Genomic DNA, 15,897 nt, shown 5'->3' on the forward strand with positions numbered 1-15,897 from the left:
CAGTGAGCGGGAACCGGTCCGTATGTGGGATCTGAACCCTCGGGCGGGAGCGCCGCCGCGCTTCCCAAGCGGCGCACTATCCAGTGCACCACTGGGCCGGCCCCTAGATTCTAAGTTCTAAACTGCCTTTACAAAAGCCATTTTGGCACATATATTATAACATGTGGACTGTCCAGAATTTTTCCCTCTTACTAATTTTTTTAAAGGGGATTTGTTTTTTGGTGAAAGTGCCTCATTTGTTTGTCTTTCTCTTATTTAAAGAGCATCTTCTTTTGCCATTTGCCACAAATACTCTCACACCCAGCATCAGGGAATGAAGTAACTGCTAGAGCCTACTGGAAATAGATCAGGGATTAGCAAATGTAGCACATGTTTGCTGATGTCACAGGGCCATGACTTCTGACAGGCGGACATCTCACTATAGCCAAAAATGGGCATCAAGTGTAGAGCATTCAAATTTATGGAGAAAAATGTTTACAGTTGTTATTGTCCATGAGTATGCCATATTATCTTGAAGATTTACCCATCATTAATTAGTTTAAAGACAATATCTAAGTTACATCACAGCCATCCCTGTCCTGCCACTGCTCCAGGTAGGACTTTTGTGCTTCTTTTGTGGACCATTGCTCTAGCATCCTGTTCTCTCTACCATCCACCATCCTTCCCTATCCAGCCTGTCCACCAAGCCCAACCCTCTTCAGGCTTCCCTTCACAATTGCTCCCAGAAACTTGATGCTAAGTTGATCCTGATGTTTCCTTCTCCTCCCTCTCTCTTTCTCTCTCTCTCTTGTTTCTTTCATGTTTAAAAAAAATCAAAACAAAATAAGTGAATACACAGAAAGGTTTTGCTTCAGTTCCTCACCATTTCTCAAAGTCATCCTCACTTCTTCACAAATATGCGTCTCTCTCCACTTAAAATGTCCAGTTGTCTTGAAGGGCCCAGTTCAAAAGCTGCTTCATAATGTTTCTCTGATCATCTTTTCCATCTGTGTAGAGGAATACATTATCATCTTAAAATTTCCTGCAAACTTTATACCTGTAGAAGTTGACCTGTGCTGCCCTGATTGCTTAAGAACAGTATCTATGCTTGGTTTAATTTTGTGTATCTCTTAGCCCTGGCAGAAGGGTCCACTCATAGTAGGGACATAAAAAGTGTTTATTGAGCAGTTACGTCTCTTTAAGATTGACTGGGGTCAATGTACTTTGTTTGAACTTGGTATTTTTAATATCTCCTTTTATCATTCCACATTTTCTTTCACAGGAGTTTAGATTTGCAAGATGCAAGAGCAGCCCTGTTTTATTAACAAGTGTAATCTTGCCTTTGGAATCTCACAGTCTATGATTTGTACTCTGTCTCTCTTGGCAGCCTCGTGTGCAAGCTGAACACAAGGACAACTGTCCTGGCAGCGACCAACCCCAAGGGCCAATACGAGCCCTGCGAATCTGTGTCCGTGAATGTCGCCCTTGGCAGTCCACTCTTAAGTCGATTTGACCTGATCCTGGTTCTGCTTGATACCAAGAACGAAGACTGGGATCGCGTAATCTCCTCTTTTATCCTAGAAAACAAAGGTATGTGAAGACAAGTCATTCGAAGTGACAGAGACAGCTTAGTCATAACTAAAGGAAATTCCCTTTGAAGAAAATTAAATGAATACCCAAGGTTCCCTACTAACAGACAATAGAGAGATGCTTAGACAGAAAGCAGTAAAGGAGAGGAGCCAGTTAGTGGGTCCCAGAGTGAAGAACGGAAGGAAAGGGATCTTCCTCTACCTGCTACTGATGAGATCATAGTTAAATATGTCCGTTGTGATGAATGGACAAGTTTACAATATAGAATTGCCACTCACCGCTTGCACACAAAGAAAACCAGAGTTAATTATGAAACAGAAATCTCTAAATATGGGATTCTCTTTAAATTGGATTTACTCAAGTACTATTTATTACTATAGGGCAGACCAGAATTATTCCAAATAATTTTAAACCCTGTAGGAAGCTTAACTTTATTAAGCTTAGCTCTAAGACTGCTTATTTTGGAACTGTATGCTATGCATAGAACAAGGTCTAGATTTCAGTGGCCACAAATTCTGGAAGTTATATTTTAAAATATGAATATAAGTAAATTATCAAAATCCTTAAAGTGAGATGTTTGCCTGTTCTTAGAAATTACTGACCCAACACCTTATATACACAGGTTACCCAAGCAAATCAGAGAAGCTTTGGAGCATGGAAAAAATGAAAACCTACTTCTGCCTCATTAGGAATCTGCAGCCCACACTGTCTGATGTGGGTAATCAAGTTCTTCTCCGGTACTACCAGCTGCAAAGGCAAAGTGATTCCCGGAATGCTGCCCGGACAACCATCCGCCTGCTGGAAAGCTTGATACGATTAGCAGAAGGTTTATTTCATTCAACAAATGATACTTTTATTGAATGCCTAGTGTGTGCAAGGAATGGGGCTTGTCATAAAGGATTCAAAGATGGATAAAAATAATCCCTACTCTAAGGTGCTCACAGTCACTTAAAAAGTAAAGGCTCTGAATCATAACACACCTGCTCTTCTGAGGACGGATTATAGGTTTTGAGTGGAATGCGGTGTCATTAAGAAACAGGAATCTTTGTGACATCTCAGGACCTCCTATAACTTAAGATATTCATTTAGATGGCCTTATTTCTAATGTTTTGTTTCTTAGTGGCAGGTCTGTTATCATTTTGAGTGGGATAATTTCTTGTTTGGCATTGTTTCCCATGTAGCTTCTCTGGTTTTTCTCAGTGATTTCCAGTTGCAATGTACCCCTATCGTTATAATAACCAAATTAACAAGGCCATCTCCTGTCCTGTCCCTAAAGCATTAGGCTTTCTTGCCTATATACATCTAACATGCATCTCAAACCTTTTTTTCTAACACTGGCTTTTACATTTTAACCTTTGTTTAAATAATTTTTTTTAAAAAATTGGGCCAGCCTGTGGCTCACTTGGGAGAGTGTGGTGCTGATAACACCAAGGCCGCGGGTTCAGGTCCTATAGGGATGGCCCGTTAGCTCACTTTGGAGAGCGTGGTGCTGACAACACCAAGTCAAGGGTTAAGATCTCCTTACCGGTCATCTTTAAAAAAAAAAAAAAATCACATGAACTGAATGTATCATGTAATAAAATAATATAAGCTTATTGTGATTGTTTTATCTTTATTTTTTATTTTTTTATTTTAGCTTAGTAAAAAGTACTATAAAACAAATGGACTTTATTTTTTCAAGGATATATAGCTAATATTAGGGCAAGAAATACCCAAAGTTCAGGCTTGCTAGTTCTGGTAGCTTTTTTTTTTTTTTTTCCTTTTTGTCTTTTCTCGTGTCCGGCAACGGATCGCAACCCTCAGTGTCACGCCCGGACCGGACCGGGACCGGCAATGGGATCGCAACCCCCGGTGTCGCACCCGCACCTCGCTCAGCCAGCGAGCGGGAACCGGTCTGTATGTGGGATCTGAACCCTCGGCGGGAGCGCCGCCACGCTCCCAAGCGGCGCACTGCAGCAGTGCGCCACCGGGCCGGCCCAAGTTCTGGTAGCTTTGAAAAACTCATAGATCATAGACAAAAAGAAGTGCCAGAGATGCGAAATGAGTTTTTCAAATTTGGCGTATTTCTGTAATAGCTTAGAAAGTAAGGATTAAAAGTTGCTGAATATTAAATATATGTTTATATAGCCCCTTTATTTGCTAGAGCCCAGAGTACTTTTTCATATAAATACACAAAATTACATACATACACACAGAAGGATTAGGTCTAGTATTAGAGAAACAACCTTAAAACTAGTCGAACGTAGACTTTTGTGCTTCTTCCAGTAAAGTTAATTTGGCATTAGCTCATCCATAAAATACAGTTGGGTGGGGCAGGTAGAGAATTACATTTATCATTTTAAATATTCCTAAAAATCAAACGTGTTTTATTTTCTTAGCTCATGCTCGCCTCATGTTTCGTGACACTGTGACTCTGGAAGATGCTATTACAGTGGTGTCAGTAATGGAGTCTTCAATGCAGGTGGGGATTTTTTGCATACCTAATATTTACCCTAATTACAAGCTTGCTTTAAAAAACAAGATACTTTATTAACATATCAGAAGTTATAAAAACAATTATATTCTAGACCTAATAATCCCTGGAAGTACATCCAAAGGTAACCATTTAAAAGAAGGGGGAAATATCATGGAGACATCCATTGTGTCAGTGGCATTGCTTTTTCCCATTGGTGTAAAGTAGTGGGTCTCGATACTTTTTCCTCTTAGCACACCTGAATATGTTTATGGTCCCACTAGTGAGAGTATGGCCTCTTGAAGCAATGATTGCCACCAAGAACTGGAGGAGAGAACTATCGAAATTTGAAAAAAGCTTTCAAGTGATTCTGATATCCAAGAATACATCTCAGAAATGTGATTAAATGTTAGAGGTCCCCACCAAATTGAGGGGTTGTGGAGGGCTTGTCTTAGCCACCTGGGATCAGTGGTCCCTAGTGCATTCTTGCCTCCATGTTGACTGGCTTGGAGACTTTCTCTTGTATTTTGTTACCCCTTCAGGGAGGTGCACTCTTAGGAGGTGTGAATGCTCTCCACACTTCCTTTCCTGAAAACCCTCAGGAGCAGTATCAGAGGCAATGCGAACTTATTCTGGAAAAGCTGGAGCTGCAGAGCCTCTTGAGTGAAGAGCTTAGAAGACTTGAAAGGTGAGGAAGGAAAATCAAGCAAGGCATATAATGGAAAAGCCTTATTTGGCACTGAAACGAAGTGTGAGTGAAGTGGAAAATCTGTCTGTACTATCTATAGGGGATTGTTTCACTTGTCTATTGCTGTTTCATCAACCACTCCATAGCTCAGTGGCTTAAAAAAAAAAAAGCCCACCATTTTAGTGCTTACTTTTGTGGGAGTCATAAATTGAGGCAGGCTCAGTGGGAAATGACTAGTCTCTGCTCCACATGGTGTTGGCTAGAGTAATAACTCAGGAATGACAGAAGCAATGTTTCAAAACATACGTCTCTAATGACTTGCTACAAAGTGGATAGTAGACATGAGGGACACATGCATAAGTCAGAACGTGGACCCTTTACCTAAAGAATTTTCGCCTGAACTGTCGGGTCCGCCACCGGCCGACCTGTACAGCCCTAGCCTCGTTCCTTTCAGTGGGCGAGCGAACGGCCCGGATTCCTCTTTCCCTCCTGTCCCCTTTAGAAGGAGATGGGGGAAGAGAGTGGTGAAGAGAGGTGAGCACACCGCCAGCCCCAAACCAGCCCAGTTAAAGGACACTCAGATGTGGCAGGGGTTCTGTCGAGGCAGTTCCGTTTATTATCACACAAGCACTTGCTTTTATAGGCAGATAGGGAGGGGAGGTTTTAACATAATCCAATCAGCTTAAAGGACAAGAGCATGCATCCTGTCTCAATACCTAGCTATTGCAACCATGCAGTGTTCACGAGCGCAGAAGCACGTATTTGGCCAATAAGGGCTAAGGCAAGGTTCCCGCAGATACCCCCACCCTACTTCCTCCTGGCGCTGTCTTAGGCTGCCACATTAATATTCCCTTGTGGGCCCATAATGGTGCCACTTGTAATGTCACTTAAGGTGGCATTAGTTTCCAAGGCCCGACACTGAACTTTATTGTTTGCACACTCCCTAAATGCATGGGCTTCTAAAAAGCTGGACTTTGAATGTGTACCTGAGATTCAGGAGTGAGGAATGGCAGATGTGTCCATTTGGGTATCTTCATGATCAGTGTGAGTGGCTTAATAATTGACCTGCACCTGGTTATTGGTGTTGATCTTGAAGCCAGGGTCTGGTGTAGGGAGTGCATGTGGAAGTGGAGCAGCTGCAGAAGGAGAATTTGGGAGCTACATTGGGATTGTTGACTGTATTCAGTAAAACTTCTTAAAGGCATTTCTCTCCCATTTGCTCACTCCCTTCTCTCAGCAGCCTTCTCTTTCTAATTTATAAAACCTCAGCACAGCCTTCTGGGGGAAGTGTGGGGACTCTTAATACCCCGGTGCCGGACTGCAGTAAGTTTGCACTTTGTATAAAATCAACCCCTCTTTTTTTTGGCCTCCTTGCTCTTTTTATGATCCAGAGGATCATGGTGCTGAGATCTAAGTTATTCCTTTGGGTCAATTATGGTTGATGTAGCTGATCCTTTTCAAGCTGTTCCTGGGCTTAGCTTTGCCTTTGGAGAGGCTGCTCATTTTGACTGTCTCAAGTGACCAGAAACTGACATATGCTGGATTCGGGAAAGGAGGGAATGTCAGGCACAGCATCAGTTGTTGTGTGTTACAAAAATGGCAATTAGACTTCCTTAATTCAAAATGACCCTCCTGGAGGAAAAGAAAAAAAAAAAAAGTATGTGACAATCTAAGAGACAGGGTTCTGCCTTAAAATGTTCTTTGCTACTGGTATTTCTTTATAATGCAGAAGTATGTTCAGGTGTTGATCCTCAAAGCAGGAAAACCAGATGCCCTGCAAGTGAAAGTGAATTACCTCCAAAGTAAGTGTACAATCTAAAGCTAATCTTGTCAAGTGAGAAAAACCCAACTAGCATATGGAAAAGAGCTCTCTATTCCTTAAGAAGATCACATAATTATAATGAAATAATTTATATTTTTATCATGCTTTTCTTCCAGTAAATGCTTTACTAGTGGTAGTCTGCCTCAAGTGGTGGGCATTCTGTCCACCTCAGAAAAGCGTGCAAAGATACTGTCTTTTAGGAAGGTATAGCAGCTGGTAGAAATTTTATGTAGGGCGGAGTTTAATTCCTGAAGTAAGAATTAGACTAAAATAATAGGACTAAATTATTCTACCCCCTAAATTTCTCATCCTTTAGGATATTGTTATGGAACTTTAACAATTATCAAGTATCCCTGACCTCAGTTTGATGCTAAAAAGTATACTAGGTAGTAGTAATTTTGAAAGCTATTTGCTTTTTTGTTTGTTGTAACTCAGATTAGTAACAATGAACATAGGTTTGCTGTATTGATATTTCCAAAACTATTGTGAATGAATATAAGCCAATATTTTTATAATAATTTGTTTTTTCAGATTATAAAGATAATACATGTCCTTTATAGTATTTTGAAAAGTAGCAGTAATGAATTAATTAGAAAACAAAAATCACATGTAATCTCATTTCCTAAAGATATATACTGTTAACATTTTGATGTGTTTATATATATTCAAATTTAATGTATTTCCTTATGTTCTTTTTTCTATGATTACACTTGAATTTTAGAATAATTTACTTATCTGCTTCTGGTGTAATTTCTTTTCAGATTTAGTACATGGAGTAAGGGTCATATTGCACTTTATAATGAAAAGGCATTTCTAGGTTGTTGGAAAGGGCTTTCTAAAGAACTCACCTTTGGGGAACTACAATTCCTGTTAGAAAGTGGTCCTTCTGGCATTATTTCACTTCCTAATATGCCCAGGATGTAAGATGAATATCACTGAACAGATCCTTCACTCCAAGAGGGTGAATAGATTCTAACTCTGTATCAAATTGATGGACAGCAGGTGCCTAGAACTCATGTTGAAACATGACTGGGCTTTGCAGAAAAGAGTCACAGCTGCCTGGGGGATGTCTGCCATGAATGTGATGCTTAAGAGGGGGTGGGGACTGTGGGCAGTGGGAGCATCAGTACAGAGGTGTCACAGACTCTTTACTCCCAAAGGTGACTTTTTTAGATGTGCTAAAATTCAGTACTTCACTTGAGTATAGAGATGGGAGTGATCGTAATCTCCAGTCTTTCGCTTTGGTTCTGATCTGCAAACTGGCTACTAAACAACTGGAGCAATAACTTACTTGGCCAGCAATCAGCTACTATGCAAACAGCGATGTCTGTCTTGTATATGAACACTTAACATGAGAGATGAGACTGAGCATGTCACACTGACCTTCAAACAATCTTAAACGAATTAAATGAACTTTCAGAGAGATCTAAAAATGTAGACGTACCTCCTATTTCATTTTCTTTATTTTACTGCAGTTTTAAGTTCAATTAGAATGGTTATCAGAGCACTTAAATTCTATATAGATAAAAAAGGAAAATTTCCTTCTACTGCTCTAGGAGACTGTTGATATTAACTTAGAATTATGTTTGATTTAAGCCTTTGAGATGGCATCTCATAGACTAAATAAATGAAAAATCTAAAGCAAATTCTCTTCCCTTCAATACATGTTTTCGTTATTTTTCTCTGCTACAGGTTACAGAATCAGAGAGTGCACCAACCCCAACCATGGGCGGTGGAGGCAGAGACTACTCCAGGGTCCTCGAGAAATGAGCCAGCAGAAGAATCAAAGTTCAGAACTTCAGCACAGCAGGAAATGAATGGTAGTATGCATACCTTCTCTCCTGGAGGCAATCCCGGGGAAAGCCCACTTCTAGATCTTCCATCCCATCTGGGGCCTAAGAGATCAACAAATAGAAAACATTCATCTGAGCACAAAAATAGCAGAGATGACAGTTTGGACTGGTTTGACTTCATGGCAACTCAGCAGATTGAACCTAAAAACTCTGTTCTTGTGTCTCCTGGTTCCAAAATAACTGGGGAAAATATGTTGAAAGTGTCTAACAACAAATCTCAGGGTAAAGAAAAGAGTGAGCCAGGCCAAAGGAGCAAATTGGAAGCTGGGAAGCTTCCATCACCGGGAGACACAGATGCTTCATTGAGGCCAGATGATATTGAAGGGAAAAAGACAAAAAGGGTAGCACTAGTTTCTGAAGCAACAGTCCCTCCCAATGAATCAGACTCGGTGCTGACTCATGTCCCTAGGAGACTGCACAAGCTGTGCAAGGAAAGGGCCCAGAAGTTGTGCAGAAATACCACCAGGGCACCTTCACAGCCGCCCGCCTTGCCTCCTCATCCTCAGTCCATTTCTGTACATAGCCCAAAAAGAACACTGGAAACTCTCAAGAGAAAGAGACTGAAATCCTTTGCTCAGGCTGAAGACTCTGAACTTAACAGTGTTGAGACTCCAGGTTCCCCTTTGGCCAAACTGGCAAAATTCACTTTCAAACAGAAGTCAAAACTGATCCACACTCCTGAAGACCACAGCCATGTGTCTCCAGGAACAACTAAAATAGCAGTTCATAGTCCTAAAATTTCCCAACATAGAACAAAAAGAGAAGCAGCTCTGCCTGAGAAGTGTCCAGAAAAGTTAACCTCTACCTCAGGAAACAGAAGCTCAGATCAGCTGCAGGGTAAGACAGAGGAGGTGTCACGGCACCCACCAGAGAAAAATGGATCAAGAGAGAAGAGGGAATGTGCCCCTGAAAAGAGAGTTATTCAGCCTAAATTAGACCTTGGTAACAAGACTGGGCATTCTCATCTTGCTTGTGAGAAAGACAAAAAGGAAGAGATTTCATGCAATAATAAAAGCACCAGGGTTCATACTTGCACTTTAGCCAAATTGGCAAACTTCTCCTTTACCTCCCCATCGGAATCCAAATCAGAATCCCCTCCTCCTCCTGAAAGAAAGAACCAGGATGAGAGAGGCCCAAGCCCCGCTTCTACAACCGCAGCTACAGTGCTTGGCAGTAAAAGGAAATCTTTTCAGTTGCCAGGGTCCACCGAGAAACTGATTCTTTCCAAAAAATCTCTCTTCACTTTACCAGAACTAGATGATGAAGCATTAGATTTTGACTGGGATGAAGAGATAAGAAAAAAGCCATAATTATGAAAAGTTTTCTGGCAAAATTTCACTTGCCGCAACTCAACACAATACTTTCAGGGTATCAGCGTGTTATTCATAAATGTGCAGAAATTGTTGGCCATATTGAGCACCATCCTGAATACCCGCTCCTCTATCAGGTTTTATAATTTCAGGTTAACTTCATGACTTAAAAAGTTGTACAGTCAATTTATGTCAGTGTCATACCAGCACTTCATTCAAAGTAATTGATGTTGTGCTTAATTTTGTAAATGGAGTACTTGTATTCCCAAAGATGTTTCTGGTTTTTTGGGTTTTATTTAAGGGGGAGGGGTCTTCCCTAAATCCGTTCTTTAATTGACTCAGGAACAAATGCTGGGACGGTAGAACTCATAAATCTAATAAGGCAGATTAGGTATTTTCTATTTTTTCTTTTGTATTTTCACCTAGGATGTGCTAAGTATAATGAATATTTCTTATAATTTGTGATGATTTGCCAAAATCATGTGATTTTTCTAATGTTATTTTTGTGTTTATTCTCATGCATCAAATTAAATGTGGTTAATACTTTTCTTTCTTTGAGTTGTATCCTACAATTCCATGGGATTCTTAGAAATCTGGTAATAAGTCAAATAGCAGCTTTCTGAAGTACTGGGAGTTTTCTTTTCTGAACCAATAGTTTGTGCTTCAGATTTTTTTTTCTGAGGGTCCTGCCTTCAACACAACTTAAATCCTGTGGGGAGAAGAAGAGAGTGTGTGCAGTAGTCTCAGTCACACATGTCTTAGCTACCCAGGTGGTTAATATGGAAGTGTGATTCCTGCTAAGTTATGATTCATTTGTCTTTAAAACCAAGCAAATTACTGTATTTGACAGGAATAGATAACTCAAGCTCTTTCTGCGCGTTTTTAAAAATCACTTCTTCCTTGGGATTCTAGCAGTGGTTGTTAGCATTCCATAATTACAGCCTTTCTCTTCTGAAGTATGAACTTGTAACATAATTATTAATAGAGTCTTTAATTGTCTGAGAGACAATTTAAAACTGAATATAAATTTAGTATGGATTAGTCTTTTGAAGTCTTGAAACACCTTTAAATAGTTGATAAAAGATACACATAAGCAGTGATTATAAAATTTATGATTGCATATTCATTTGAACCTATTCTAAAACATCAAGACTATTATTTAAGTAATTTATTATGTCTTTACTTGTTTAATAACTTCCCAGTATGGTATTATTCTTAATTGGATACATTGCTAATCTTTCAGTATTATTGCTTGCCTGAGTTTCAATAGTCATACTAGAACTAAAGGAAAAAGAGAGATCTGGGTTTTTTACAGTTGAATCTTGGTCTGGATATGGTCTGATTGTATAGACAAGGGTAATTCAAATCTGAGCCACAGTGTGGATGTGACTCTTTTTTTAATGATAAACTTTTAAGTCCCTTTCTTATGAGTTTTTGTCTTTGAAACATGATATCTTTTGTAGTAATGATGTGTTAGGCTTTGCATGGCTGACAATACTTAACTCATTGGCTTGTCATTAGGGTATTTTGATCTGTTCTGTTATCATTATTTAAAATGTTTGTATTCTTTATTGGGAAACTTGATTCTAGAGGTTTCATTTCTTTTTTTTTTTTTTTTTTTTTTTTTGTTATAATTTGATTTTAATAACAATCTCAAGGGAAAGCCGTAACCTTCTCCATGTGAACCTTAACTCAAAACAGAAATCCTCTGTGTTTGGCCCAGCTACCATAGACATCTCTTGCCCCAGAGGTCCAGTGTATTTTTCCCCCCTGGTTCTTCTCCTGACTCCCTGGCACTGCACCAGCCTCGAATCTATACAGGATGCTCTCTACTGAGTACTGCCTTGAGTTACTTCTCCCTTTCATGTTCTAGCTGATGCTACTTATGATCACAGTATCATGGAGGAGGAAGGTGTATGCTGGAGGTAGAATATGCCACCACATCATTTTTGTTAAAAAACTATTAGGCCTTGGTCCCCTTCAGTTTTTCCCCTTACATCCAAATTTTGACACCACTGGCCTCTAGCAATCTGTAACAGGCATGAGTTCAAGGTGTCATATGCTTCTCTGGTGCCTGTTTGTGAGCCAAGTAAAGGAATAGTATGCTGGAGAGAGCGCTGACCAGGAAGATCACATCAAACCAACGGTGGTAAAAGTTGAACTGCAGTTCTCCAAGGACTTCAGTGATTATGGTGCGGTACTCTAGAGGCATACTCATTCGGATCAGTAGCACAGAGGAGACGAAGTACATGCCCATTATCTGTGCTAATAGCAGGACAATGACATTGGAGGACTTACTGCTGGAGATGGCATAAAAGAACTTGGTAAGAGTGATCAGCAATCCTCTGATGGATGTGACGATGATTATTCCAACCAGAATGAAGGAAATGTGTTGGGACCAGAACTTCACATCAAATTGAATTCCCAGATAATTCACAGTGATCTCAATGCCTCTTGTGACAGGATCAGTTTTCCCAACTCGATCAAAAACAATATTGATGGTTGCCATAAAAATTTTCCAAACACAGTAAATAGAGAAAAAGTAACCGAGAAAATTAAAATATTTCCCTTTGAAAGTTTTTGAGTATTCTATTCTCTCCTTGGTAGCATATAGATCAGCTGTTTCCAGAAAAAGCTGCCTGCTTAGTTCTTCCAAAGCATCCACTTCCTGTTGAATAACAGTAAGATTTTCACTTCCTGGTGCTGAAGTGGTAACACTCTTTATTATTCCCCAGAATCCTGATGGTTTGTTATGCACCTCCCCCTTCTGGAACATATTTCTCCGTGCCATTGCCATTCTTTTCTTTTTGCTTATGATCATATCCATAGTTTGGAGCAGTCGCCGTTCCAGGGCTAGAATGTCTGTGTCAGTCACATTCCTGAGGAAGTAGGACATGTACGTGTATGGGCAGTTGACAGCACCGAATCCAGAAAGGAGAGCCATGAGTGTCACCCCAATCACACCTACCCGGCTGATGAGCTGTTCTATGGATAAGATCCCATGTTTTGGGCTGAGAATGGGAAAAGGATCTCTATGGATAAGATCCCATGTTTTGGGCTGAGAATGGGAAAAGGATCTCATAGTCGGATATTGCTCACGATAAAATAGCCAATGTAAAAAGGCACCATGAAAACCAGGATCAGCAGAATTACACACAGGTTCATTTTCCAGTGAAAATAACGGGAGCTGCTATTCAACACTCCTAATATTTCAAAGATGATGAGCTCAAACATGGTGCAAGAAAACGCAAAAGTCACAGAGAAAATCACCTGTACAACGTACTGACGCACCTCATAGTCCTTAAACAATTGGCGCATGAAGAAAAGCCATCCAAATCCAAAAAAAAGTATCTGGGAGGTAATCATGATGCTGGAGTCTATCAGGAAACTCATGGCGAAGTATGGGGAGGGCTCCTTCCTCCACTCCCCAAGGCCACAGCCCGCTCGGGCCACCAGTCCCCTCACGCAGGCGGCCTTCGCCCAGGTGCCGCGGCCTGGAGCACTGCGGAGCAGTCCGACGCCATCAAGCTGCGCCCCAGCCAGCCAATCAGGGCTAGAGGTTTCATTTCTTAACAACGAGAGATTTAATTTTTGTAGATAACTTGTCTCTTCAGGACTTCAAGTAATTTGTATCTTTTTTTTCTAATTCTGATTTTTTAAAAATAGGTTATTCATATTCATGGGGCATAGAGCTGACCCTCAGCACCGGTACCCAAGATGTGATGATCAGATCAATACTATCGACATCCCCACTACCACAATTACAGTTATTCCCTATGTCTCCTACCACTCCTCCCTCTCCCTCCCTCCAACCCCAGCAACCCTAGGTGTGCTCTCTCCCTCTGCAAGTCCAATGTACGTACCACTGTGGTCTTTCTTTCCTTCTTTCTCTCTTAACTCCCACTTACGATTGGGAACATGCACTATTATCCCATCTGTGCCTGGCTTACTTCACTTAACATAATTTTCTCCAAGCTCATCCATGTTGCAGCAAATGGCAGAATTTCATTCCTTTTTATGTCTGAGTAGTATTCCATTGTGTACATATACCACATTTTCCTTATCCATTTGTCCATCCATGAACATTTAGGTTGGTTCCATATCTCAGCTATTGTAAATTGAGCTATGATGAACATAGAAGTGCAGGTATACTGTCAACTTGATGATTTCAATTCCTTTGGGAATATACCCAGACATGGGATTGCTGGATTATATGGTATATCTGTAACTGCTTGAGAAAACTCCATACTGTTTTCCATAGTGGCTGTACTAATTTACAGTCCCATTAACAGCAAACAAGAGTTTGCCTTTCTCCACATCCTCACCATCATTTGTTATTCTCAGTCTTTTTGATTATAGCCAGTCTAACTGGGGGGGCAATGATATTTCAATGCAGTTTTAATTTGCATTTCCCAGATGATTAGTGATGTTGAGCATTTTTCAAGTACCTTTTGGTCCTTTGTATGTCTTCTTTCAAAAAGTGTCTCTATTTAGTTTCTTTGCCCATTTTTAATTGGATTATTTGTTTGGTTTTTTTTTTGGCCACAAAACAAGTCTTAAAACAGTTAACAAGACTAAGATCATAGAAAATATGTACTCTGATTACAATAACAGAAGGAAATTTAGAAAATTCATAAATGTGTGGAAATTAAACAGCATTCTTCTAAGTAAACAATGGGTAAAAAGAAAAATCACATGGGAATTAGAGAGCACTTCGAGATAAAAATCAAAGTACAACATATCAAAATTTATAGGATGCAGAGCTCATGCAGTGCTTAGAGGAAAATTTATACTTGTAAACACCTATATTAGAAATAAGAAAAATCTTAAATCAGTAATGTAAACTTCTACTATAAGAAAATAGGAAAAGAAGAGCAAACAACCAAAAGCAAATATAAGTATAAAATAACAAAGGTTACAACAGAAATATATGAAATAGGGAATTAAAAAGCAACAGAGAAATCAACAAAACTAAAAGTTGATTCTTTAAAAAGATAACAAAATTTGCAAAACTTTAGATTGATCAAGAAAAAAAAGAGAGAAGACTGAAATTGCTAAAATCAGAAATAAAGCAGGAGCATTATTACATTGTCTGTGGATGGAAAGATTTAGTTTCTTTCTCTTTCTTGTTTGCATTTTTGTCCTACCAGTGGGTTTTGTTCGTTCTTATGTATTCGTGGTAATGATTATCATTTCTCAGATTCCAGATGCAGGACTTCTGTGAGGATTTCTTGTAGGGCTGTTCGTGTGGTGGGGAACTCCCACAGTTTTTGTTTGTCTGGAAAACATACTATTTTCCCCTCATTTCTGAAGGATGGTCTTACTAGGTACAGTATTCTTGGCTGGCAGTTTTTTTCTTTTAGTATTTTGAATATATCATCCCATTTTCTTCTGGCCTGTAGAGTTTTTGTGGAGAAGTCTGCTGTTAGTCTGGTAAGGTCTCCCTTATAGGTGACTTGATGCTTTTCTCTTACTTCTTTTAAGATTCTCTCTTGTCTTTGAGCTTTGCCAGTTTAACTATAATGTGTCTTGGAGAGACTTTTTCTGGGTTGAATCTATTTGGAGATCTTTGAGCCTCCTGAATCTGAAGGTCTGTGTCTCTCTCTATGTCTGAGAAGTTTTCCATTATCATTTTGTTCAACAGGTTTGTTATGCCTTTTCTTTTCTCTTCCCTTTCTGAAACACCCATGATTCAAATGTTTGTGCACTTAAGGTTGTCTGTTAGCTCTCTTAGATTTTCTTCATTTTTAAAAAATTTTTTTACTTTTTTTTATTGTCCTCCTGAGTTATTTTGAAAAGACTGTCTTCAAGATCAGAAATTCTTTCTTCTGCTTGTTCTAACCTGCTGTTAAAGCTCTCAGTTCTGTTTTTTATTTTGTTGAGTGAATCAGTTCCATGAGTTCTACTACATTCTTTTTTAAGGTATTAATCTCTTTGTAAACTCCCTTCTTCATATCCTGGATTTTTTTTTTTTTTTTTTCTCATTTCATTATGTTGTCTGAGTCTTCTTGTATCTCAACAAGTTTCCTTAAGATTGTTGCTTGCAATTCCTTTTCAGTCATTTCAAGGGTTTCCTGCTCTATAGGGTCTGGTATTTAAGAATTACTGTATTGTTTTGGTGGTTTCATATTTTCTTGGGTTTTCATATTTCTAGTATCTCTACATTGATGTCTGGTCATCTGGTAGAGCAGTTGCTTCTTCTA

The 15,897-nt window shown here is 39.5% G+C and overlaps 2 protein-coding genes across 2 annotated transcripts in view; one reads left to right on the forward strand and one right to left on the reverse strand.

Annotated features, from left to right (window-relative positions):
• Positions 1 to 10,242, forward strand: part of MCM9 (minichromosome maintenance complex component 9) — a 104,462-nt gene extending 94,220 nt beyond the window's left edge. Inside the window, exons 8-12 of the mRNA XM_008583236.1 lie at positions 1,367 to 1,569; positions 2,192 to 2,395; positions 3,948 to 4,030; positions 4,564 to 4,709; positions 8,224 to 10,242. Coding sequence (XP_008581458.1) covers positions 1,367 to 1,569; positions 2,192 to 2,395; positions 3,948 to 4,030; positions 4,564 to 4,709; positions 8,224 to 9,694 — 2,107 coding nt within the window. The 3' untranslated portion in view covers positions 9,695 to 10,242. The remainder of the gene's footprint in view (positions 1 to 1,366; positions 1,570 to 2,191; positions 2,396 to 3,947; positions 4,031 to 4,563; positions 4,710 to 8,223) is intronic.
• Positions 10,243 to 11,296: 1,054 nt separating this feature from the next.
• LOC103599145 (putative Golgi pH regulator C) lies at positions 11,297 to 13,087 on the reverse strand. Its single transcript, XM_008583248.1, is given in 2 exon segments — positions 11,297 to 12,775; positions 12,778 to 13,087. Coding segments are annotated over 2 exon segments (1,344 nt in total). The 3' UTR covers positions 11,297 to 11,741.
• Positions 13,088 to 15,897: the final 2,810 nt, after the last annotated feature.

Source organism: Galeopterus variegatus, unplaced genomic scaffold, assembly GCF_000696425.1.
Source record: "Galeopterus variegatus unplaced genomic scaffold, G_variegatus-3.0.2 Scaffold96, whole genome shotgun sequence".
NCBI classification, from domain to species: Eukaryota; Metazoa; Chordata; class Mammalia; order Dermoptera; family Cynocephalidae; genus Galeopterus; species Galeopterus variegatus.